The following is a 24,350-nucleotide window of genomic DNA, read 5'->3' on the forward strand; positions in this document are numbered from 1 at the left end:
GCCCACATGCAGCGGGTGCATTCAAGGATAAGACCTCAGGTCTTCACAGACCATAATCAAACAGCATGAGCCAAAATGCTACGAATTACAAAAGGCACAGATTAGTTTACTATACCTGAATGGAGGGAAGGATTTAGGTCCCTTTTCTTGGTGGTTTAAGGTTTTGTTGTAATTCTCCCAGCATTTGCCCCACAAGTAGATTTTAATGTTAATAATTAGCTTGAAGTTGAGTAAATAAATGGCAGTGGACAGCAGAGTGTACACACACATACAAAATGAAACTACATTCCACACTGATAGTCAAGGTCAAAATGTGGGAAGCTTTTGGGGAATTTGAGTGTTTTACAAGTGAAATAATCAGTATTTTATGCAGTCTCACTTTATTTACAGGGTGAAATTAAAATATCCTGACACTACGTTAAGAATGTCTTTTTTTAAAGGTGGATAGACTGGCAAAACGAGAAAATTGTATTAGTTCATTCCATCTAGTTTCTTCAACTAATTCACTCCACATTTATAAATAAAATTCAGGAGTTTTGATGAGGACCGACATTTTTCGGAAAGGCAGGTTTGTCAGTCTTACAAGCACAAATTGTCGGGAAAAGCTCACATTTATTTCTGTAAACCGCCCGTGTACTCGGCCCCAGCTCTGAAAGGATCCAGCCGTGCCAAGTGACCTCAGTGTATTGGCATGTGATGATCCACTTCGGAAACCCCTCCATCGACATCTCACCCCCGACCAACAAGAATGCTTCAGGCATCCGCATACTCAGCAAGCCCTCAATTTATTCAACGCTCGCATTTCCTTACACATCTGAGAGGCGCGAGTCTACTATAAACGTTACCACCAATGTGGCGATCTACAACCACACTGCTGTCATGTTAGCGCCTCTCCAGAGTACACATGGGTTGGTGGAAGGTCAGCTGTGCTAAGTGTGGAGGAAGAGATTCATTTACTTCATACCAAGTCGTTAATCACGTGCAGAGTATAAAAGTTGTGATGCAGTTTATTCAGTGGTTTAAGCATCCATAAAACTGACTACACCAAACAGCAGGCCAATGAGGAATTTAACATCAGTAACCCCTCTTTTGTCCATACAACACTGTCCTCCGATAAGGCAGAAGGATAATGCCAGATTGTGGTAGGTAAGTTAGGTAAGAAAAACAGAGCAGAAAACAGTCAGATATGTGGAGCACGTTCAAGCCATTTGTAAACTTGTTCCATTGCAAATAAAACTTGGAAAATAAATGCAAAGTCCACAGTAAGTGGACCATTTTAAAATTAATTAATTAATTATTTAATAATTTAAGCTTGGAGGATGCAATCAAGAGATGACATAAAATAAGAGTCAAAAACAGTTCCGTAAAAAAACTTTTTGGCTTGTCATAACAGGTTTCAGTGAGTGTTGAACTAATCTCATTTAAATGTCTGCATGCGAGATCGTTTACGACATCTCAACTGATTCCAAAGTATTTTGGAGAAAGCTGATAACGACAATTGATTTCAATGAGTTTCTGAGGAGACCCAGAACAGAGAGCCTGTGACTAATGTGGGAAATCCATTGAAAGACTTCTATAGTAGGAATGCTATTGTAGGATGCAATAAAATTATTTACAATGAAAGAAATGTTTAAGAGGGGAGTGTGAGAGTCTGAGACAATACAGTGGGGTTGTAGGAGCAACAGCGGGTATGTTATAAAACATTTGCACTGATTGAATATGCAACAAGTTCAAAACTGAGTTGAGTGTAAGTTCATGACTCTATAAATTAACATTTCACCTGAGGTTAAGAGTGGTTTAACACTAAAAGCAATTAAGCAGTTAAAGAGTTCCCATCCAGGAGCTCCCTAAAAAATGTTGCTGCCATCACCCGTCTACGTCCACATCCCTATACCCACTGGGCTGGAAAAGCTGCAAAGAATGGAGATGATCCGCCCGTCCCCCAGAAGCCCTTTAAAGCTGTACATTCTGCACACACAGCTACATTCCTGACAGGGGGTAAGTAGATCACAGTGGGAGTCTTTATCTTTGAGAGAGCTGCCGCAGGTCTGCTGATGACTTTCTGAGCATCAACCATCAAACTGACAGCTGAGATGTACATCAACCTTTTAACACCATATGATGTACTAGGAAGGATATTCCACCATGGTGAGCAAAGCTGCACTGAGGTGTAAAATGTGAGGGCTTTTATGATCCTGTCATTCAGCTGTGCTGGAAAAAATAAGACAAAGAGGCAACAAAGAGGGTTAAATCTGATAGAAGGCAACATTCGCCACTTGAAGAATTAAAATGCATGCCCCCAGGCTGCTTTTAAGGTGAAAACTCACAAAGGCATTACAAGCATGCTGGTAGAGTCGGAAGAAGGACATCAACACAGCTCACTCAGTTCATAAACCTTTGACCCTGCAGAGAAACTAAGTTTGGATGGTCACCACAATGTTTACCTTGACCACACTCCAATTCTGCTTTCACCATGTGCATTCCTTGTGTCCAACAATCCACATCCAATCAGAAACACACATTACCAGAATTAGCAGTTTCCCCATCAGTTAACGAACATCCACCCATCCATCAATAACAAGGTAGTTAGGTCACCCCAACATTTTTCCACTCCCAACTTGTCCAAGTTGTGAACAAGTTTGATTTGGACAAGCTGCAAAATGAGCGATCGCATGTATGATCAGGGCTGGTTGTGAGCTTTTAAACATTTGTACTAATGGCGACGATGGCGAAGTTTTCTACAGCCAAATGTCTCTTTGGTTCAAAGCTGAAGCTTGGAAAAAAAGGGAACCATTGACACATTTGTAATCTTCAGCCAATGAGGAAACCCAGCGCCAAAATGTAGAGCGGTGGGGGGTGAGGGACAGAACAGGCAAACAGATACAAAGAGGCCCTGTGTTAAAACCGTAGCTCTGCGACTCAAGATAATGAACACTAAAATAATATGAAATTTGAGTTCCCCCTCCACCCTTCTTTTATCCCCACGAATGCAAAGTCAGCACCGCTGACTAGACAAACTATCTTAGCGGTCTGTGAGTTTGACAGATTCTGGTTTGATGTGTGTGAGGTTGCAGCGGTATGGCGGCAGTTGGCAGAGCTCCACAGACATACAAAGACACTCTGAGCCAAACAGGACTGTAGGAGGACTGTTCAATGCCTAGCCATTACATTTGTCTAATTGTCCACTTGCAAGATTTCTCCATTTGGTTAACTCTCCTACGCACAGGGTAGAATGGATCGACAAATTAAAGCTCTCTGTACTGTAAGAGTGTATGAACAGAGATTAAAAGGGCACGGGTCATAAAGTGTAAAGCTGCACTGGGCTTACCTTCCCCCATTGGGCCCTGGTGGAGAACAGAATGGGACCCCTCTGGCATGGCACTCAGGCCTTTGGAACTGAAAAACAAAACAAAGGATCAAAAAGAGCAAAGACACGTCTAGACTTAAGAGTGTATAGTCAGAGAAATGGTGACCCTTCCTGGTGTGCTCATATTGTACTTAAAGTTTAGGTTTGCTTCACTTCACTTCAAGTCAGTCAGTTTTTTTTCCAAATTAATTTATTCATTTAAATCAGGCGCCATGGCACTCAGGCCTTTGGAACTGAAAAACAAAACAAAGGATCAAAAAGAGCAAAGACACGTCTAGACTTAAGAGTGTATAGTCAGAGAAACGGTGACCCTTCCTGGTGTGCTCATATTGTACTTAAGAGTTTAGGTTTGCTTCACTTCAAGTCAGTCAGTTTTTTTTTCAAATTAATTTATTTATTTAAATCAGGCATCAGCAGCATAGAAGGTTATTGGGCCTTACTGTAAGCAAAAGAGGAAATTCTTGTCATTCTATTGTTCACTGCTCTGGGCTTGCTCATGCCAACCACTTTGTAATATATAGTGTAGCCAGGGTGGAGGTATGCAGGGGGAGACTGTGACATGAGCTTAGGCTAATCAGGAGAGAGAGGGCAGTGTAGAGAGGTAGTGGAACAGACGGTCGAGGGCAGAACGATTTGATGGCATTAGGATTGGGCCAAAATATGAATTAGAGTAAGCAACACACCCATATGTTCTGTGCATGGTAAAGAAGGAGCTGAGCAGAAAGCCAAAGCTCTCGATTTACTGGTCGACCTATGCTCCTAGCCTCAGCAATGGTCACAAGCTGTAAGTCGTGACTGAAAGAACAAGATCGTCGATACAGGCGAAATACAGAAATGAGCTTCCTCGGCATGGTGTCTGGCCCCGTTATCCAGGAGGGGCTCAGAGTAGAGCCGCTGCTCCTCCGCATTGAGAGGAGCTAGATGAGGTGATACAGTGCAGTTTTCACTGCAACCACAACAATGCACATCTTGTTAATGTAGTTCAAATTATGTATGATGAATAATGTGATAAGAGTAAGAATGTGTTCAGAAACTTAGTAAGATATTTTTTTGCATGTATTTCACAGTCGTTACCACCACAAAAAGGAAATCACAACTTTGCTATTAAAAGTGGATTAAATAAGTAGACTATACAATCCAATACATTTAACTTTTAACGCAAGCAATGAGTTGAAAAATCAGTTAAGTGCAACAAATTAGTGTTAATTTCATGTATTTATTTATTTTTTTTAAACAGATCAAAGCTACAGTCTCTGAAATCATGTATTTTTTCCAATCCCTCATGCTCGGATAAAGTGTGTCCCCTCACAACAAATCCACGGCTACTAATGCTCTGTTTTTTTGCAGTAAATTAATATGGATCACTGTGCATGGGAACTGGTCCATTTGTGATTTCTAGCGAGTCTGCGGCCTGTAAAACATTGCATTCTTGGGCTAGCAAGATCAGAGGAGCAGAAATTTTTCAGGGATTAGCATTACATTGTTCCTCTTGCTTTCACTGGCCAGTGTGCTGATCTGACAGCCAGGCCAGCCGAGGCTAAAGTGAGCCCATTGCCAGGAGGAGTGCCAATTAAGATGTGCAGGAATGCAAAAAGAAATTTCACAGACCTGGATACTCGGTACTCAAGAGAACTTCTACTTTGCAAGAAAGCTGCAACCTGGATTTCAGAAAACTGGATTTTTAGTTATTATTTTTTTAAATCACTATGACTCAACACAAAGGCTAATCATTGCAACAAAATTAGTAGTTTAGCAATCATCGCAACAAAATAAGTACTTGAGCCACACCTTCATCATAGATCGAATGGGACAAATGAGATGGTAAATGATGCCAGCCATGCGGATATCAATGCAGCACTGTACTGCCTCAATGGCATTCTTTACAAATGAGGCCTTTACAAATAGCCTTTGGCCCAACTTGGCCAATTGAGTTTGAAGTAGTGTGTTCGTTGTGTGTAATTCGCTCAAGTGGACTTCATGCTTTGAACTTGTTTTAGTCAAGAAATAAAATCCTAATAACAAACCCACTTCCAGTGACCTGTGAACTCACCCCAGTTAATGCACAGACCAAAATTATGCTAATATTTCTGTGGTCAATGAAAGGCACTAGGGAAGAAAAGGTCTGAAAATATGACGTGCTGTCTGGGTTTTAAAAATGTTTTCCCATGCCTTATCAAAGAGTGATAAATGTTGTTTGAGAGAGAAATTCTGACGATTAAAACTGTTGCTGGAAATATTTAGGCCACAAAAACCAGTGTATCCCACATTTAGACAGAATTCAACAATTGTAACTCATTAGATTGCACCTACATTTGTTGATGTCACAAATCCATGTCCTTGTTTTCCTAGGGAGGGGACATGGCCAAATTTTATATCATAAGAAAAACATAACATACCGACCAACATTCAGGCTAAGTTGACCACCTGTGCTTGAACTAGCTGCCATTTTGCCCAAATGGAAAGCGTTTGGTTCCCACAGCTGATGGATGCATTACCCGCAGCAAGGGAGTCAGCAATTTTCTCACTAATAGGAGACAGATGCAAGTTAAGCCATTCCGATGGTTATTAAACAAAAGAGCAGCAATGGATCACTTCTTCAATGTTCCTCTAATTGCCAGGCTTTACGATAATCCAATGCTTGGATGCCTCTTGAAAGCATAACGAACAAGGGGCAGATGAGAAAACATGTACAGTGAACCAAGGCCTAAAGCTTGATATGTTTATCAAAAACAATAATAATAAGGGAGGGGAGTGGCGGGCATCTGGAGAATTTTTCACCTTTTAATGGGCCATCTGGATGGTGGGTGAAGTGAAACCGGTGAGCATGTCTATAGAGGAAGCTGGAGCAAAATAATACTTCTACTTTCTCCTTTCCCTGTCTTCTTCAGAGAGGGTTACAGTGGCACAAGCAAAAATGAAAGGCTGTAACCAAAAAGATTTAGTGAGTGAAGCTGAATTAACATTGTCAAACAGACAGCCAAAGTTTTATTTATATTGTATAAAAATTTGGGTTGAAAACCTTTTAAATTATGTCCTTTAAAAGCAACAATTTCCTCATCGCCTAGATTTAGTTTATCCTATACCATGTCTGTGTCAGACACCTCTTATAGTCACAGAAATGCACAAGTACAGACAGCCGAGTTTTAACCCAAGCTATAAATATTTTTTTTTATTTCTTGCGTTACAAGGATTTAATTCAGTCCTCCAAACCAAGTTATGATTGACTGCTCTTCTTCTGCCCCCATGACCGAGCACTAAGTGGATGCCAAGATTGCTGCCAACTCATAGCAAAATAATGTGCAAGTAGGCACTTAATGAGTGTTTTACGCAACAATTAACCACTCAAATTGATGTTTGGTCATGCGAAACAAGCTGATGGGAGAAAAAGATAAAAATACTTCATAGATCTCCTGCTCTCTCAGGGATGTACTAACCGTCTCATGTTGCATTCGCCGTCTGCCCCAAAATGGCTTAAGAGACTCTTCAAGCATGACATAAGCCCCCTGGGATATCTTCAGTTAGACATGGTGGGGACAGACTAACATGGACACCGTCACTCAGGGCCTGTTTATGTGGAAAACAAATATGAATCCAACCTGACAGGGAAAGCAGGAGATCTACTGGCCAAATTAACTTTTTATTATTTCAGAACTGGTGCTATATTTATCTTGTAAGACCTTCCTCTTCCCTCGTCTTTCCCAGCAAAGAATGCCGCCCTGACAAAACAGCCTTTCTATACGAGCACCGTCTTTCCCACATTACTCCTGCGGTTTTTTCCCCTTCCACACAGGCCTCAAGAGACTAACGGCTTTCTATTCACGGGAGTAAACAATACACCCTGACACTCTCTCCTCATCTCAATCAAATGCTCAGTTTCTACCAAAGTACCACCCACAGACACAAAACAAATGAGCCACTTATTTGAATCCTCTGCATTTTTGAGCCTACGTTGTGGTAAGTGCACAGTGAACACTACTGCCCAAATGGTTTATAAACACCCTGATCAAACTCGCCCTTAATGAGAGAATGATTGTTCCCTGCTGTGGTCAAATGAGAATACCCATTTTTACCACTCAACCAGCTATAAGCACGGACTTCTATATGCATACTTTGGCGGTGAGATGAGATAGTTAACACCTTAAATGTTTAAGGAAAAATTAACTCTTCCAGTCCCTAAATCATAACCACAGGCATACAACTAACATAAGAAATGATTGCAACATTATGGGGCAGTTCATACCAGAAAACAATGGGTAAGTGCACATGCAGTTAAAAAAAAGGGTGTTTTTGTGTGCATTTTTAACAGTATCCTCACACAAAGCTGTTAAAAGGCCTATAATTTAAAAGACACTGTAATTTGCATTCCATGCCCATACCATATACACAGCAACTGCTTGTCCACCCAGCCTTGTTTAAAAAAAAAAAACACTTTTAGATAAGTACAAACACTACTCAAGAAATTCTTCATCCAAATACCACATATGCAAAGGACATTCAAATTGTTTTTGTCAGTGAGAACAAGCAGTTGGTGTGCCTGCATGTAGTGTCATCATAGACCACTAGCTTAGCTTTCATATTACAGCTAGAAAAGTTATTTGCAGGTATGTGTGAGAAATGCCCCCCCCCCCCCCAATAAGGTTCTCTGTTCCCACTTTTACTAGCTAATTGTCAGCATAACCCGTCCCTACATAGTTTGCAGGTAAAGGCCAAGACTGCTGGATAGTCTTCAGCTACACATTCAAGCACATTTATGGGACTTCCAGCTGCCTTGTGCCTTCAAGGGGGGTTGGGATCACCGTAACAATATAAAAACACAGACTTGACCTCCATATGGCACCTGGAATGCTAAATCACTTACGACATACACTCTCCCACATTCAAACAAAGCTGTCATGTGCTTGGTTCAAAATTTCCATTTCTAGCCTGGACGTGTAAACTTTCCTCCTGGAAGGTAGAACTGACAAAAGATGGAACTTCGGGAAATTTCAAACATCAACCAAGCACTGAAACCAATACAAATGTGACAAAAGTTCAGATGCATGTTGCTAAAGTTAGGTCTTGTAATTTCATGACATACGCAGCATACCAAGGTTCTGAAAGAATGGGTTACGTGTCAGATCTAAGGTCCAAGACACATATGGGCAGTTTTGTGTCTAGACCACCTGGATGGTGACTGCTAATTGTATTGGGGCAACATTTGTGACTGAAATCATCTTGAGATGTTGTCTGCAAGGTCAAGTGGGGTCAAAGACTGAGAAGATGGAACTTTTCACTAACAGCTGATTGATTTTGTTCCTTTATTCTTCGGCAGCTGGTCATTGACCGAGCTCAACTTGCATTTTAAAAGAAGAAACTCACAGAATCACACTGGGGCACTCATTAAAGGAGAACAATTGGCTTTGGCTGGGCTAAATGTTGGCCCCATGGGGGGTGAGCAAGAAAGAGGAAACTGCAAATGATTCGGTAGCATCAAAGACCTTAGCCATTCTCACAAGATTGGACTCCAACATTAAATAGAAATACACCCACTCAATAAAAAAATAAAGAAATAAAAGACAAGACAAATTGAAGCAACTGAGCAAAGTTCACATTACTGACAGTGTCCAGTTCAAACACAAACATGTCTTATCTCGCTGAAACTGACGCCCCCGAACTGGACTGACAACCGTTGGGATTGTTAAGATTACACAATACGAAAAAAAATACAAAAATATGTAATACAGTGCAGTACTTAAAATAGAAATGTTTAGGCGATATGTGCCACAGGGTTTCACGTTGAGGAGCAGATCGTCAGGAATGTGCTGCACTGTTTTGTTTCAATTAACGGAGCCAAAGAAGACTCATGGCTGGAACACAGCAAGAAGAACATCGATGTTGAACTTGAGAACATTTAGTAGTTTGGAGATGAGGACGGAGGCACTTGAAAGGGTCCTCTTGAAACTGAAGAAACAAGCTAGTTTATAACCATCACGTTTAAGAACGTGATTGACACGCTGTGAACAGCTTTAATATGTCTTACTGGACAACATTAGTATCACCACTATTAACTACAGCCTCAAATCGTCTCACTATATGACGTCATTGCTCAATTACTTGCATCAAAACGAGCGTTAAGTTAGCAAAGATTTGCTCCGTGTGAATGTCGTTCACGTACCGAATCGGCCAATTTCTTGTCTTCCGACGACCTTTTACCGGGAGTAAAAGTATGACTCTGTAGTTTCTTGGTAAGAATACCACTGGTCCGCCGTTAATTCCTTAATTTCCACATGTTAAAGTCCCACGGACACGCACATCTTGACGCATGACGCTCCCACTCGCAGATTCCAAGTGCCTGTGAACAGTCTCATCTTCTTCAAGAGCAGCGAAGTCCAGCCGCTGCGTTCAGGTTCTATCGGAGAAACCTAAACCATCATGTGAAACTATGCGTTAGAAAATGTCGGTTTAGCATATTGAAGGGTGTTTAATCGCCATTAATACGTATTATTTTTAAAATATAAATATTTAAATTTAAATAAATACATTATTCATCTTTTATGCACAAGGCGACTGCCAACATGTCCCACTAGCCTGTAGGTAGTGAGATATACGAGGACTTTGAATGTAGCAAAGGGACGACTGCTTTTGGCATCTCGGTTGTGTTGTGTGTTGCGTTTTAAAAGTTTAACATCTGGCATGAACAGTAGGGCCAAATAACGGTCTGTTTTTGTTTGTAACTGGAACATTTTCAATAAAGATTTTTTTAGGGGGAAAAAAGTGAAAAGTAACCAACTACAGAAACCAAACTACTCCAACGTTTTAAAAAAATATATATTTAAATTACTATTATTATTGTTATCATTTTTACAATTTTGGTCCTTTACATTTGTATGACAGTCTTGGGCCACTAAATTCTCCCTTGTGTAGTTTTGGAATTAAAATAAAACAATGTCATAATGTAACAGATACACATTATTACCCTACATTTTTAATAATAATAACCGTATATACAATTATTTTATGCATATGCAAAAAAAAAGCAGATTGTTCAAACAATCTGCTTGTATGAACGAGTCTATTTTCTTTCTCACAGTACGACTAATGTACAGCCTTTAGCATGGCTGTGAATAGACAAAACAATCTGGACCTCTTGCAATTACATTTATGAGGGTCAGCTGATTAAAAGCAGTACGGAAAATGGATGGATGATTGCTTTTCTCCTTCCATGCAGGCAATATGCTGCAAGCTTCATTGTTCGGCAAGTAATGTCCGTCTAAATGTTCTTGCGATAACGCACCAATACTGCTATCTGCTGGTCAAAATGGGCAATAGTACAATATTTCAACTTTAGGTACAGTACAGCCCTTTGTCTTGGCCAGTTAAAAACTACCAATACTGTATAGTTAATATCGGAGGTGGCGAAAGTCCATACACTCTGCACATAAGTACAAATACTTGTGCAAATAAGACTGGTAAAATTAGAAGTACTGATTCAACTTATTAAGTGAAAGTTTAAAACAAAAGCGCACCCAATGTTATGACGTCACAATATCTATGTTGCACTGCTAAAGGGAGACTCCAGACCTCCTCTTTTATCTGTAACCGCTTCATACAACAAAGAGCATGTATCTTCATACAACAAAGAGCATGTATATTTGTTTTGTGTGACAGTGGCCTCTCGAAAAAGGCATTTCGGCCCTCGGTATGTTCCAGATATATTGAGGACTGAAAATAAAATTCTCCCATGCCATATCATACTGTTCGTACTGAGAAGAAAAACCTGGACAACAAAACAACGTGCTCCCCTAGCTTTGCTAACGTTTTGACTAACAAAAATGTTAAATTACCAAATGATAAACTGGAAGAATACACCTTGTATGTTTTTTTTTTATTCAAATCAGACAGCAAAAAAAAAAAAAAAAAATTAAATTAAAATTAACGCAGAAGCTGGACAATTTGCCATGAAAAAGTCAGAAAACCTTCCTTGCTCAGATGTCTGAAAAGTCTACTTGTGCACAGTATTTGTACTTTGTTACCTCCCACCACTAATGGTATATCTGTTTTAACGTAGTCAGCTAATGTATAGGTAACTGAATGATTGACACATAAATGGAGCACAAATATGAATACGTGCTCACTGTCTTAACACAGTTTGAAGAGGTTTTAATTTGTCAAAAGGTTTTTAAAAACAAATATAGCCAAATGTACTACATATAATGTTATATTATCCTAACATTTAATCTGAAACCTATCAATCCAACCATTTTGGAATATAACATTATTTTTTAAGGCATGGACACTAGCATTCCCCATAATGCAGAGGACGACTCAGTATACGACTGAAGTCCAGATCTTCTGCACAACAATGCTCTAACAAGACATTGCCAAACACAGAGGTAATTCTTGCATTTGGCATAACTATCACAACACTGCTTAGTTATCAGTTATTTGTGTCGAGAGATAAGCAAGGCTGCTTTATTTAGGTATGAATTATCATAGATGAATGCATTATGCTTGTTATAAAAACATCTTTAAACACAAAACAACATTCCTAAAACTAAGATCAAGATTATGGATTATTCCTATATTATTCAGATTATTCAAGGGAGTAAAAAAGAAATAGAAAAAACATTATCCGGCAGACAGGAGATGATGTCAGTAAAAGGAACATTACATGAAACTCAAGTATTCCGTTTTAAGATTTACTTTTAAGTAACAGACCATTATAAACCTGGGGAAAATTGAGTATATGGAGGTAAAATTTAACAGGCGAAATGACTCGAGTTCCCTGTTAAACTATGTAGGAGCTGTTAGTCAGAAAGACAGTTAAAACAAACTTACTGAAAATCAAATATTTAAACATCTCATATTTTCCAAGACACTGTCTCCTGTACACATTGTCTATAAAAACTACACACACAAAACAACTCCACTTGTGGCGTGAAAAGACATTGTTGTCTCTTCCATCAATCAGAGTTCATTCAGTAAATGATGCGGCTCTGGACACTGCTGTCATTTACCACGCAAACAGTGGGGTCAGATGGGCTTGGTGGTACTGTTGTAGACAAGATGCTCCCTGTCTTCTATGGAGGTGAGTGGAGCGTTATTGACAGGCACGCGGTGATGCTGCGACGACTTCTTCTTGCCCTTCATGAAGCAGTACAGGAGAATGCCCAATAGGATGACGATAGCTATAGCCAGGATGGCAGCTATTGCTATAATGCCTGTACAAATAAAGGAGAAATGGTTCATTTTATAGCAAAAAGCAATTTTGGGTAAGCCATCCATCCATGGTCTGTACCGCTTATCCTCACTAGGGTCGTGGGCGTGCTGGAACCTAACGCAGCCTTTTTCGGGCGAGAGGCGGGGTACACCCTGAACTGGTCACCAGCCAATCACGGGGCTCATATAAACAAACAACCATTCACACTCACATTCACACCTACAGGCAATTTAGAGTCTCCCATTAACCTACCATGCATGTTTTTGGGATGTGGGAGGAAACCGGAGTACTCGGAGAAAACCCACGCAGGCACGGAAAGAACATGCAAACTCCACACACGCGAGGATGGATTTGAATCCGGGACCTCAGAACTGTGAGGCAGTTTAAATTACAAGGTTAGTTACATACCTGTCTGACTTCCAGACACTCTGCGCTCAAACTCCTGTTTTCTTGCAAACACATCTTTTTCTGAAAAAACAACAACAAAAATAACCATTAAGATCACCAGAAGCAGTAAAAACAAGTTGATTTAATTTGACTCATACATTTCTGCTGGCACAAAAGATTCCACACTGAGACGTTAAGAGCAAATATCTCAGCCTTTCAATAGTTAGGAATTTGTTGTGTAAAGAGTTACGCCTTGTAAAATCACTTCTTTTCATACCAGGCAATGTTGAGTTTGAGTGAATTTAATCAAATTTGTACCTAAAGTCATTCATTCATTCCTTCCTGCATATCTTTGTTTGTGCATTGGGGGTGGACACATGCGCCCCCTATTGACTGAAGTATGAACTATCAGCTTGACGAAAGTGGGCTGAAAGCAATATGAGGAGGATATACCAAACTGTGATTACAATAATAAGCGTATTTGAAGTTTTGATAGAACTGTTGTAATGGATGACAAATTGTACAGGTGTACCAAATGATGAGTGGTTGTTTAACCAGAGAGAGGATTACCTATACCAACTGCAATTTAAAGGTGGCATAGTAAGAAATAGTAGGCCAACCTTAAACATTTCTGGTCGAGTTGGTCCATTACAGGATCAACATAAAGTGGAATAGCAGATGGTCGATGTCTGATGTGGTCACTAAAACCACTTTGAAGCATGTCACACAATATTTTAAAGTAAAACAGATTACCATTGCTAAAGGATTTTATTGGATTTTTATATGCTCTTCTTTGTCATACATCCTACAGAAACAAGTATTAATATTACCTAACTAGTTCCCTATGATTCCCCCCCCCCCCGCCCCCTCTCTGGGCTATCAAATTTTACCAGTCACCAATCTGAGGAAATAACCCAAGGCAGTGGTTAAAGAAATTAATAGGCTTGCCTCGTACCACTATAATGACCAACATTAAAATACAAGCGTGAAGTAGGCCTAAATATATACTGTTTCAAAAACTAGACAAAGTTTGTATTCCTAAAATTATAATATTACGAGATAAAAAGATGTAATTTATACTAAAGTAAGAATGGAAGACTTCAAGTTGCACATAAATAAAGGCATAATACGTATTATGGAAGGCAAAGAAAACTACGGGGGGAACAAAAAATGATCAGAGACTAATGACGGAATACTACAAGAAATATCAACACATTTTCCGGTGAGGGGGAAAAAAGTCTAAATTTAACAACAATAAAATCGTTACATTACATTAAAAACGTTTATTTGTAATTTATGAGAATTGAGTGAAAACATAACAATATGTAATTTTACAGGAATCGAGCCAATTTTATAATTAACATTTTTGGATTTTTTTTTATCCAATTACTGATTCAAGTCAAATGTATCGCACATAAAAGGTCAATTTTTTTTAAAACCTAAATATAGTTAAAAACAGTCACTGAAGATTAAATGTAAATGTATTGTATTTAAACGTTAAATACTACGGAACTGTACTTGGGCAATGATTCATTCACATACCACTAGAGGGAGCCCACATACCACTAGTAGTGCTCGTACCACACCTTGAGAATCACTGACCTAAGGCGAAAGAACATGTTGGCAAGAACAAAATATATTACTAATCCAAACTAAAGCTGTACTTCAACAATCGCTTAAGTGCTCAACTAAAATAAACAGTTGATTGACTGACAAGAATGCTACATAGGTAACTTAAAATACAGTATACTATAGTATATGAAAGGTGTAAAGCCATTTAGTACCAAGGTTATTGTTTTTCATTAGTTAATTTTTATTTCGTTTTTACTTGTTTTTCAAGGTCAGTAACTTTTAATTTGTTTTTAAAGCTGGTTTGCAAGTTTATTGTTTGAAAATGCTTACTTTTATTTTAGTTTCCATTAATTTTAGGTTGTTTTTTTTTCTTCCCCAAAATGGGGTATTTGTCAGGTGATTAAAAAAGGGAAAAAAAGAAAATTAATAACAATAGTTTCCATTTGTCACTTAAAATGCCGGTGACAAAGTCTGTTAGTTCCAGAATTGGCCGCTGTTGTTTACTGGTGTTGTGGCGCAATGCAGTCAGTGAATGGGACTGAAGTATTTCTGGGTTACATATACACAATATGACTAGATCCAATCCCAAAATACGTGCCTATGTGGTAGCCATGTTGAATGTGGGGCATTGACGTGGTGGGCATATGACAGTTATATCTATTGTACATAGAGCAGAGAAAGCGCAGCATGGCTGCTTTGATGACTACTAACACTGAGGAATACCAAACCAGCCATTTTCTGTACCGCTTATCCTCACTAGAGTTGGGTGCGTGCTGGAGGCTATCCCAGCTATTTTCCGGCGAGAGGCGGGGAACACCCCGAACTGGTCGCCAGCCAACCGCAGCGCACATATAAACAACCATTCGCACTCGCTCTCACACCTACGGGCAATTTAGAGTCTTCAATTAACCTACCATGCATGTTTTTGGGATGTGGGAGGAAACCGGAGTACCCAGAGAAAACCCACACAGGCACGGGGAGAACATGCAAACGACACACAGGGGGGGCTGGGATTTGAACCCCGGTTCTCAGAACTGTGAGGCAGATGTGCTAACCAGTCATTCACCGTGCTGCCCAGAAGATATAGTTTCAGTTAATTATCGTGACTTAAAAATTTTTTAAAATTTTAATTTAAAATTTTATGAACCAAAATGTTTTGGCAATTTCAGTTTTTGTTATTTCGTTCAGTTTTGTAAAATATAATACACCTTGGTGAGTACCACCCACCTGTCACCCCTCTGCAGACCTTCACACAGGCCTCCTTAGAGTCAAATCTGTTTTCATTTCCCTGGCAACCACCGTAGTTGAAGCGATAGCAGCCCTGCTGGAGAGGGTTGTAGTACCACTTAGTGAGCGTGTCCCTGCAGCTGCCTGTCTGTGGAGGCTCGGTGCACCGCACTTTGAACAAAAGGAAATAAGATTAAACGACGAAAAAGGATGTAATTTTTGACAACTAAAATCTTGTCTCTTGGAATAAAAATCGTCACCTTTTTGCTCATCTACTGGAATCTTCAGCAAAATCTGAAATGTGTTGTCCACTGACATACAATAAAATATATTAATTGAGGTAAGCATATATTTCACCTAAGTGAGCTCAGTGAGTTATAAAAATAAAAAATGATTCTTACAGTCCTCGCATTTCTTTTCATCTGAGCCGTCACTACATTGAGCAGTTGAGTCGCACTCCAAGCCTGGTTCCAAACAGCAGCCGTTTGCACAGGTGAACTGCTCTGCAGTGCAAGCAACGCCACACTTTTCTGCCATGACACACACAGAAGAAACATCATTGGCATTAAGGCAATACAAAGTAGAATATCAAAAGTTTAGCAGAGTAAAAAACAACTGCCAGTAGGTGCAATTGTGGCAAACCTCGCTGATCCGGAAGTGGTAAACCTCTACCAGAACCCCTTTTTTCTGAGGAAGGAAAAAGAAACAAATATTAGTCACCAGGAAACAAATTGCCACTACGTCTGGGTACATGTCATTCATTAATATTGTCACTGTCACAACTCGAGCTGCAGCGGATGTGGGATGGATAGCAACACTGGCATGGATAAACGACATTTGTCAGTGAAGCGATTTAAACAGCTCTGCTGGTTATGTGTCAAAAGGGTCAAGAGCTTGCTAAATAACATTCAAAACAATTATATTATTGGCTTGTGGTAATACATCTTGAAAGAATTCCTTCCCACATCAGAAGAGAACATTCCTGATGCACATCAGTAGATGTGCGGTGCTGAATTGCTTGGTGTATGGCAAAGAGTGGACAACTGTCATTTTTTCCCCGCAATGGTCCACTTCAGTCGCATTTGCTCACGTTTCTCAGTGTGCAGCGGGCCTAACATTATGTGGAACTGGTTGACATGAAAATATTAGTCAAAGTCCACCTTCTACCTTTATAGTGAAGAACCACCATGAGCAGGATTTAAAGTGGTTCAACCACAAATTGCCGTTTCCAGTGTCTATATATTTTTAATACATGCAAACAGCATCATTTGAAATTTTGAAAAAAAGTCTACCCAACCCTGTTATGGAGTCATCTACTCTATTTGCACAATGGAAATATCTTTCAAATTACAAATAATCCCTACACTGTATGCACACAGTGAATTCATGAATGGAAGAGAAGCAAACATACCTGTGCCATAGCATGCATTGGTGCACTCGTCCTTGGAAAGATAGTTATTCAGGTTTTCCCTGCAGCCCCCAAATACAAACTCCTCGCACCTCTCTGAAGCGCCGTTGTAGTGCCACCGAGGGAAAGCACCACGGCAGGGTCCAATCTTCTTTGGAGCCATGCAGTGATCTGCAGGAAGTAAGGGTAATTGTTGATGTTATATTTTTCTTGCAGATATTTGAAAACATTGAAAACAAAAATGTTATGTCATCCATAATCAAATGTCTCAATTATTAATAATCAAACTAGATATCCAGAAAAGCAATTTCCCTCTTTTACATGAACAACCTGCTCAATTCATCTAATATACTTTTTCTCAGGTTATGACTCATGTCCAACTCAGATTCATTCAACCAGACATCAAAAACAGAAGTTACTGTCTCACACCTGAAACCTGATCTTGTTTTTCTTATTTTTTTGTAGCTCTCCCAAACATCTAACAATTTGCGGCGTCTGCTTTAAAGAATATAGACTACACTAGACAGCATTGTGTGTAGAGACGTAAAAATAGGACGCTTGTTTAACAGTGTGGGGCACAGCGGGAAGTGTAGTCCGTCTGTATGCTGCGGGTGAAACATACGATGCTCAGCTTACGTGACATTACAAAGAGATGCCTTGATTCTATGTCATTTGTGAAGTGAAAACTACACAGCTGCCATTTTCTTTTGCTTTCTCCAATTTGTACTCATGAATGAATATGATACTACAACGTAATCAAAATGCAGACCTCAGTGGATCTGAAAAAAGTTATCATTGAATACTAAAATCTTACGGGACACTTCTAGTTACAACATTGTTCTGTTGTACAAGTTTGACCCTGATACCTTGCTGATAGAACAATTCAGAATTTGACCAAAAGTTGAAGAAAAACAGGGTACTAAACATCTTAGTTGAGTTGACTAGACTAAGAAAGATAAAAAAAAAATAGGCATAACCACATTCAAACCTCTCATCATATGAGACCTCATCTTGCAATCGTCAGTTAGAGAGTACACATCGAAAAGGTTTAACTACAAGAATATCGCGAAGGAAGAGTACCAGTGCAAAAGACGCAGCCCATAGAACCGTTCATGGGACTGGAAGGTGGTCCACGTGTGGCTGCTCAGTACAATATGACAAAAAAGGTCTACAACCATGAATTGAGTTAGTGCCAAAAAGTGAGCTGCATGAAGTCTTTATGGGTATGTATACACTTGCCTTCCAAGCAGTAAATCTCCCTCTGCGCCATTGTCACTCATCTTCAAAGTTAAGGTTGAGTACACCTTTTACTGTTTGCACAGTTCACTATTAAGCGTCGTTACGAAACAGACTGTTTTCGACTGTATATACATGTATATCTGGGCATTGGCACATTTTCATTTTAGTTAGAAGACTTTTGATTCGATTTGATGAAGGCTATTTATACTGTTGTAAAATGACTTTTATGAGACCGTTACCGTTATGAGGGACGAGTAAAGCATGGGGATTTTACAATTTAATTCAAGTTTTTATTGCATCCAGGCCTGATGGCAATATTTAGGACTACAGACCCTTTCCAAAAACATTTAATATCATGGACCAGATTTATTAATTTCCATCATTCCATTCAAAAGGTTAAACATTCACATATTGTAGAGATTCAGATTCAGCCCACAATTTAAACAATTTCAAGTATTTATTTGTTTATTTTTACATAATTTTGCCTTCCAGCCCATAAAATCCACAAAATCAGGAATTCAGAAAATTAGAATACTGTGAAATAATTAGCCCAAAGTTTGCGGGCCATAATTGTTTTAAACTGAGTGTCACAAACTAATCATCTACTAAACTAAAAGCACCTGCACAGCTTTCCCCAGGTGTCATTAAATTGCTTCAGTTTGGTTCAATTGTCTCAGTTGGGTTCAATATGGGGAAGACTGCAGACTTTACAACTGGCCAGAAGACCATCATTGATACCCTCCATAGGACGGGTAGTTCTATAGTTCATACAATAGTCCATAGCTAAGGAGGCTGGCTGTTCACAGAGTGCTCTGTCCAAGCATATCAATGGAAAGTCTAGTGGAAAGACAAAATGTGGGAGGAGAAGATGCACCAGCAAAAGAGATGACCGTGGGCTTCAGCGGATTATCAAACAGAGAAGATTCAAGAATCTAGCAGAGATCCAGAAAGAGTGGAAATGAGGCAGGAGTCACATCTTAAAAATTACTTAAAATATTTCTAGAAATGTTTAAGTTTATTAAAAGTGATGTTAACATTTTCACTCTGAACTTGGATAGTTACCCTTTATTTAGTGAATGTTCACTTGAATGAAACCTGGCTGTTTTTTTCTCCCACAACCTCTGTTACGCATATTCTGCATTCCAGACAAGCTGTTAATGGATAATTTAACTGAATTTCTGAAGCCCAAATTATTTCCCAATGTGCACTTAACCCTCACTAACTAAATATAATTTAAGAAGTAATGCCAATGAATAAAGCTCAAAGCCTTTTAATGACTTTCAATGGATATGGAGAACGATTGCAGTGTTCACGTTTACGAAACCTAAGTTGAAACCAGACCGACAGGTTTTGTTGAGTCGGGGGTGGAGGGAGTGGGAGTACACCGAGTATGCTCCTCACTTCAGTTTTCCAGAAACATAAACATGAAGAATCACATCAACAGGTCATGTATGGTACTCACAGGAAATGGCCTTCATAGTTGATTTGATATCAAGGGGGAGGAGATTAAAGTGGTCACATCACAAGTTCTAGTTCTCTTATCTTTGTACTGTTCCTCATTCATTCAGCCTGTAGGACTTAACTCAACATGTCTTGACAGGTTTCATCACATTAAAAGACAAAGGTTCAACAATGGCAGAATAACAAGGAGGTCAGTTATTTAGAACCATTCAGGTTGGCCTGTAAACATGGAGCTACTGAGCAAAAAAAAACAGAAATAAATAAAGGGGGAAAAATAGGAATGTAAAAAGCCCTGAGGAAACGAAATGAGCATAAGGGCATCGTCTCAACATGAAACAAACACGCAACTCTGAAAGGGGTCAGAAGACATGTCAACAAATACAGTGAACGTGACATAAGAAAAAGTGGCTCAAACGTTGTAGCTCACAGTACTGTGTAAAGGTCAACTAGCTTTGTCGCCCTTTCTCAAAATAACAATTTGAAGCATTGTAAAATACTACATCGCTTTGTCGCACTTTCTCAAAACAACAATTTGAAGCAATGTAAAATACGACATAGTATGGTAGTATTACTACTATACGTAATGGCACAAGAGTCAATTGTATGGTTATTAGAAGTGACCAAACATTTGCACACGTACCAGTAAAGTATTCTATTTTACTGATCATATTGAACATTTGGTGTCCCTGAAATTGCATTCCACCCAGGGGTAACTGCTCCTTTAAGAAATCATAATAATAATCATGGGGTAAAATCATAATAATAATCATGGGGTAACTGCTCCTTTAAGAAATCATCTGTTTTCAGTGACCTTACAGCCAGCATTTAGTCTCTTCAATGGAGGCTAAAAAAGACAGTGAGAACTTATGGTAAAGGATTTTCATCATATTATGTATGTAGTTGGATGTTAAGTTTAACATTTCCACTCTGTCATAGTAAAATATTGATTTGAAAAAACATTCATAAATTCTAAATACATTTGTTAAACAGTACACAGTCATCTTGCCAACTGAATCATGTTTGCTAACTGCAGGTGATATAATGCTAATATTAGCCAAAAATGTTAATTTTCCACGCTGTCAGCAAGCTCAAATACTTTGCTGTGACCATGTGCATTGTTTGCTTGTAGTGACTTCATTACAAAGTGTGGGAGCTTGACCAATAGCCATTTCTAACAGCAGAACATCCACGTAATACAATGAATATGCAGTTCATTGGAAAAGAAAATTCCAGAAATTCTTGGGGTGAAATGGTTGAGTCTCAGAGCCAGTCAAAGGATTGAATGTAATGGAGCGGAAAAGTAATACTTACGTTCCGACTGTTCAGGTGTAAGAACCAGAACAGTGACCTTGGTCGAGTCCGACTGACCAATTGTGTCTGTGACGGTCAACTGGAACTTGTAAATCCCCGACGTCAAATTGGACACGATAATCTGGTCGTCAAATTTGGTTTTCTACATGAAAACAAAGCCTCGGTTACTGTCAGGACGCATTGCCTTCTGCGAATTCAATAAAGCTATTGACACTGACTCACCTCAATGACAGCATCTGGATACTCCGTGAGCATTTGCCACATATAAGACTTGATCCCTTCGTCATCTTTGCTCTCCAAGCCGTTCAGGGTCACGCTGTCCTGAGGCTGGACCACGCGGTCCTGGCCGCCATTGGCCACCGGTGGACGGTCCGTTTCCTCTGAAGCGGGACACCATGGTAGCATTTTTAAATCACACAACCACTGAATGTACATTGATTCCAACTCAATCATTTTCGAAGCTCAAGTGAAATGAAGCTACGGTAGATGAGAAGCCCAACACTACACCAGGGATTGTAAGGGTTCGGCATGTGTGAACATGCTGAAGTAGAGGTTTCTATCCTTGTTATTTGGTCTCACATATTGAGAGTGCAAACAGACCAGTGGAACCCACTGAAGAAGAAATGTATCACTTAATGTGGAGGGGAGGTGTGTTATTGTTATTATTTCATTATTGTCAGAAGATGAGACACACTCGAAGCAGAAGTCATTTAAGGTCATTCAAAAATAAGGCATGTATCAAGATGTATACATGTTTTTTCCTGAAAAATAGCACTAACAACTTAATTCTATCCCACTAAGGAAGACATTGGATTTATTAATTCATTGTTCATTTTCAGTACATCATTTTGATTCAATTGTGTTTTTAACAGTATTTGAGAGCTTTAAAAAATTGTCCCCTCTTCATTTTGATGATCTTATTATTGGGATCAGTTTTTTTATGCTGCATCTTAACGGTACATATATCATAAATAATTGGGGCTATGCCCACTGGGATACATTTTAATCATCTACACACCAGTGCATTTGTAGTTCCTGGAGCATCTTTTATAACCCCGTGATTTTTAGGAGGAGAAGATTAAAATAGGATAAAATGGCATTCAATTTTAACAAGAAAACACTTAAAAAGAATGTTACAAGATGTATCAACCTCCTAAAGCAGTGATTTTTATCCCAAGTACCACCGAAAGAAAATACTTAGTGCTCCAAGAGCCACCATTATGACCAATGTTAAAATACAGTAGCACTCATCAAAAACCAAGAGCGCCAACTGTTAAGTAATGACTCAATTAAAACGTATTTCACATCAGCAATACATGGAAATTGTACCTAAACCCATTTAAAAACAAACAGTTCTCAAATATTTAACGCAAGTACTGCATATTGAAATAAGTACAACCGAATTGTACTTGGGCAGTGAAATTGTGAGCACATTTTCAGAATCACTGTCCTAAAACATTCTGGAACACTGCAACATCCTTTTTCGTTGTTTCTGGCACTTTTGGGACAACACAGAGAAGGCGGTTGGGAATTATGCATAGCCCATAAAGGAAAAGGATATTAAAATGGTGTTGAACGTGAATAATTAGGAGGTATTGTGATACCAGAAGCCAAGTGTGGAACTGACAAATCTTCATATTATAATGACGTAAGTGTGTTTGTGGGGTCAGGGGGGCGTACGGTCTTACTTGGTGGGCGATCCACCTGCAGGTAGCTCTCATAGACCGAGTCCAGGATGTAGTTGTAGTAGCCTTTCTTCCTGACGAAGCGACAGGCGTACTTCTTCTTGTAGAGGCAGTCGAAGAGGAAGCAGGATTTGATGGCGTTCTCCTCAGCACCCCCCTGCATGAAGGCCACATTGCATTTGGGCTCCTTGCAGCAGGCCGCGACGCAGTCTCTGGAGCGCTCCAGTTTGGGGGACGAGATAAAGGTGGCCCCGTCGTTCACGGACTCGTCGACGTCCAGCACAAAATCCTCCTGGCCTTTCTTAAATTTGCCCGAACACTTCTCAGCCGTCTCCTGGCTGGACGCGCACCCCAGGAAGAGCAGAAGCAGCACCAGTGGATCCATCGTTGAAAAAGAACAATTCAGTGAGGTTGGAAATCGGCTACCGAGCGCCACCTGCAACGAAAGCGAGGCCAGTAATGAACGACAAATGTCTTCCTGGTCGGTGAACCCAAGTTTAGGCCGCGTCAAGGTGAACACCAACGGGGGCCGTGTTGTACTTTACGCAAATGCACTCGAACGGGAGAACATCCGGCGAGAGTCAAGACATGTCGAGCCTTCCCCGTCCGTGACAATTTCGTAATCGAAAGACTCCAAAGGTTGATCGCCACAAAGAGCTGTGGCGCGTGACGACACTGACCAAGTGACTCACCTGAGACAGGAAGTGAAATTCCACTCGGGAACACACCGCGCCCTACCCTCTCGCTCTCTCTCTCTCTCTCTCTCTCTCTCTCTCTCTCTCGCTCTCTCTCTCTCTCTCTCGCTCGCTCTCTCGCTCTCTCTCTCTCTCTCCCTCCCTCCCTCCCTCTCTCCCCCCTTGCGTGACGGATCCTCCCGTACAACAACAAAACCATGCACAAATCAAAGAAACATGCAACTGTTGCACAACTTATAGTTGTCCTGGGACTAAACTTTAGTTGGGGTAACCAAATATGGTTCTTCGCTGTGCAAAGGGGTGCATTCTATATGAAAGATGAATAAATCCGTTGTTTGTTTAAGCACACTATGTCCACATAAATATAATGTTATTGTGAATGACTGTCTCAATTGGCCTTTTATGGACAATTTTATTCAATTTTTTTTGTTGAAAGGCATTTATTGACATTTTCGAGCAAACTGATTTTACGTTTTTTTTATTGTTATTTTTTTAAAATAGTTTTTCTTTAGCTGTATAGTACAGTAATCGTGAATAACATATCTATATGTGCATTTTCCACTTTATTCCAAAAGGTGGCAATGCAGCCTCACCTGCATTGAAAGAGAGAACGTACAATAAATATTTTATTCGTGTAAAATGCAGTCTTGTCTCGTTTATTCGTTAGAATGTCATAATACGCGTAGCACATTATTTCACATCACGACTGACTTGGAGCTGACTCACTCACGCATTGAGTCATGAATTAGGTAAACGCTGTGAAACCACCAGGAAACAAAACTCAAGTTGTCGCGAGAAC

General features: G+C 39.7%; 2 protein-coding genes across 5 annotated transcripts in view; both read right to left on the reverse strand.

Annotated features, from left to right (window-relative positions):
- LOC133412785 (pleckstrin homology domain-containing family G member 3) overlaps nt 1–9,713 on the reverse strand; it is a 33,126-nt gene extending 23,413 nt beyond the window's left edge. The window contains exons 1-2 of the mRNA XM_061696422.1: nt 9,522–9,713; nt 3,329–3,396 (exon numbers count right to left, since the gene is read on the reverse strand). Coding sequence (XP_061552406.1) covers nt 3,329–3,377 — 49 coding nt within the window. The 5' untranslated portion in view covers nt 3,378–3,396; nt 9,522–9,713. The remainder of the gene's footprint in view (nt 1–3,328; nt 3,397–9,521) is intronic.
- A 1,772-nt stretch (nt 9,714–11,485) lies between these two features.
- spint1a (serine peptidase inhibitor, Kunitz type 1 a) lies at nt 11,486–23,636 on the reverse strand. 4 transcript variants are annotated; one of them, XM_061696084.1, is made up of 11 exons: nt 23,549–23,636; nt 22,860–23,292; nt 21,394–21,551; nt 21,172–21,313; nt 17,164–17,331; nt 16,395–16,439; nt 16,154–16,282; nt 16,013–16,063; nt 15,753–15,923; nt 12,975–13,034; nt 11,486–12,567 (listed from the first exon to the last, which is right to left on the reverse strand). In XM_061696084.1, exons 2-11 carry the CDS (start codon nt 23,239–23,241, stop codon nt 12,380–12,382), a joined length of 1,494 nt encoding a protein of 497 aa, XP_061552068.1. In that variant the 5' UTR covers nt 23,242–23,292; nt 23,549–23,636; the 3' UTR covers nt 11,486–12,379. The 4 variants fall into 4 exon arrangements, with proteins under 4 accessions (XP_061552068.1, XP_061552069.1, XP_061552067.1 ...); XM_061696085.1 differs by lacking the exon at nt 23,549–23,636 and adding an exon at nt 23,402–23,542; XM_061696083.1 differs by lacking the exon at nt 23,549–23,636 and adding an exon at nt 23,397–23,542.
- Between the last annotated feature and the right edge of the window lie 714 nt (nt 23,637–24,350).

The sequence above is a fragment of the Phycodurus eques genome, chromosome 14 (genome assembly GCF_024500275.1).
Source record: "Phycodurus eques isolate BA_2022a chromosome 14, UOR_Pequ_1.1, whole genome shotgun sequence".
Lineage (NCBI taxonomy): Eukaryota > Metazoa > Chordata > Actinopteri > Syngnathiformes > Syngnathidae > Phycodurus > Phycodurus eques.

Excerpts from the sequence above, each read along its gene's own strand:
- spint1a (XM_061696084.1), bottom strand. The coding sequence starts at position 23,241 with ATGGATCCACTGGTGCTGCTTCTGCTCTTCCTGGGGTGCGCGTCCAGC. Across the intron at positions 16,283-16,394 it reads ACCACTTCCGGATCAGCGAG|AAAAGTGTGGCGTTGCTTGC; the intron begins GTTTGCCACAAT and ends GTGTCATGGCAG. Across the intron at positions 12,568-12,974 it reads AGTGTCTGGAAGTCAGACAG|GCATTATAGCAATAGCTGCC; the intron begins GTATGTAACTAA and ends TTATTTGTACAG.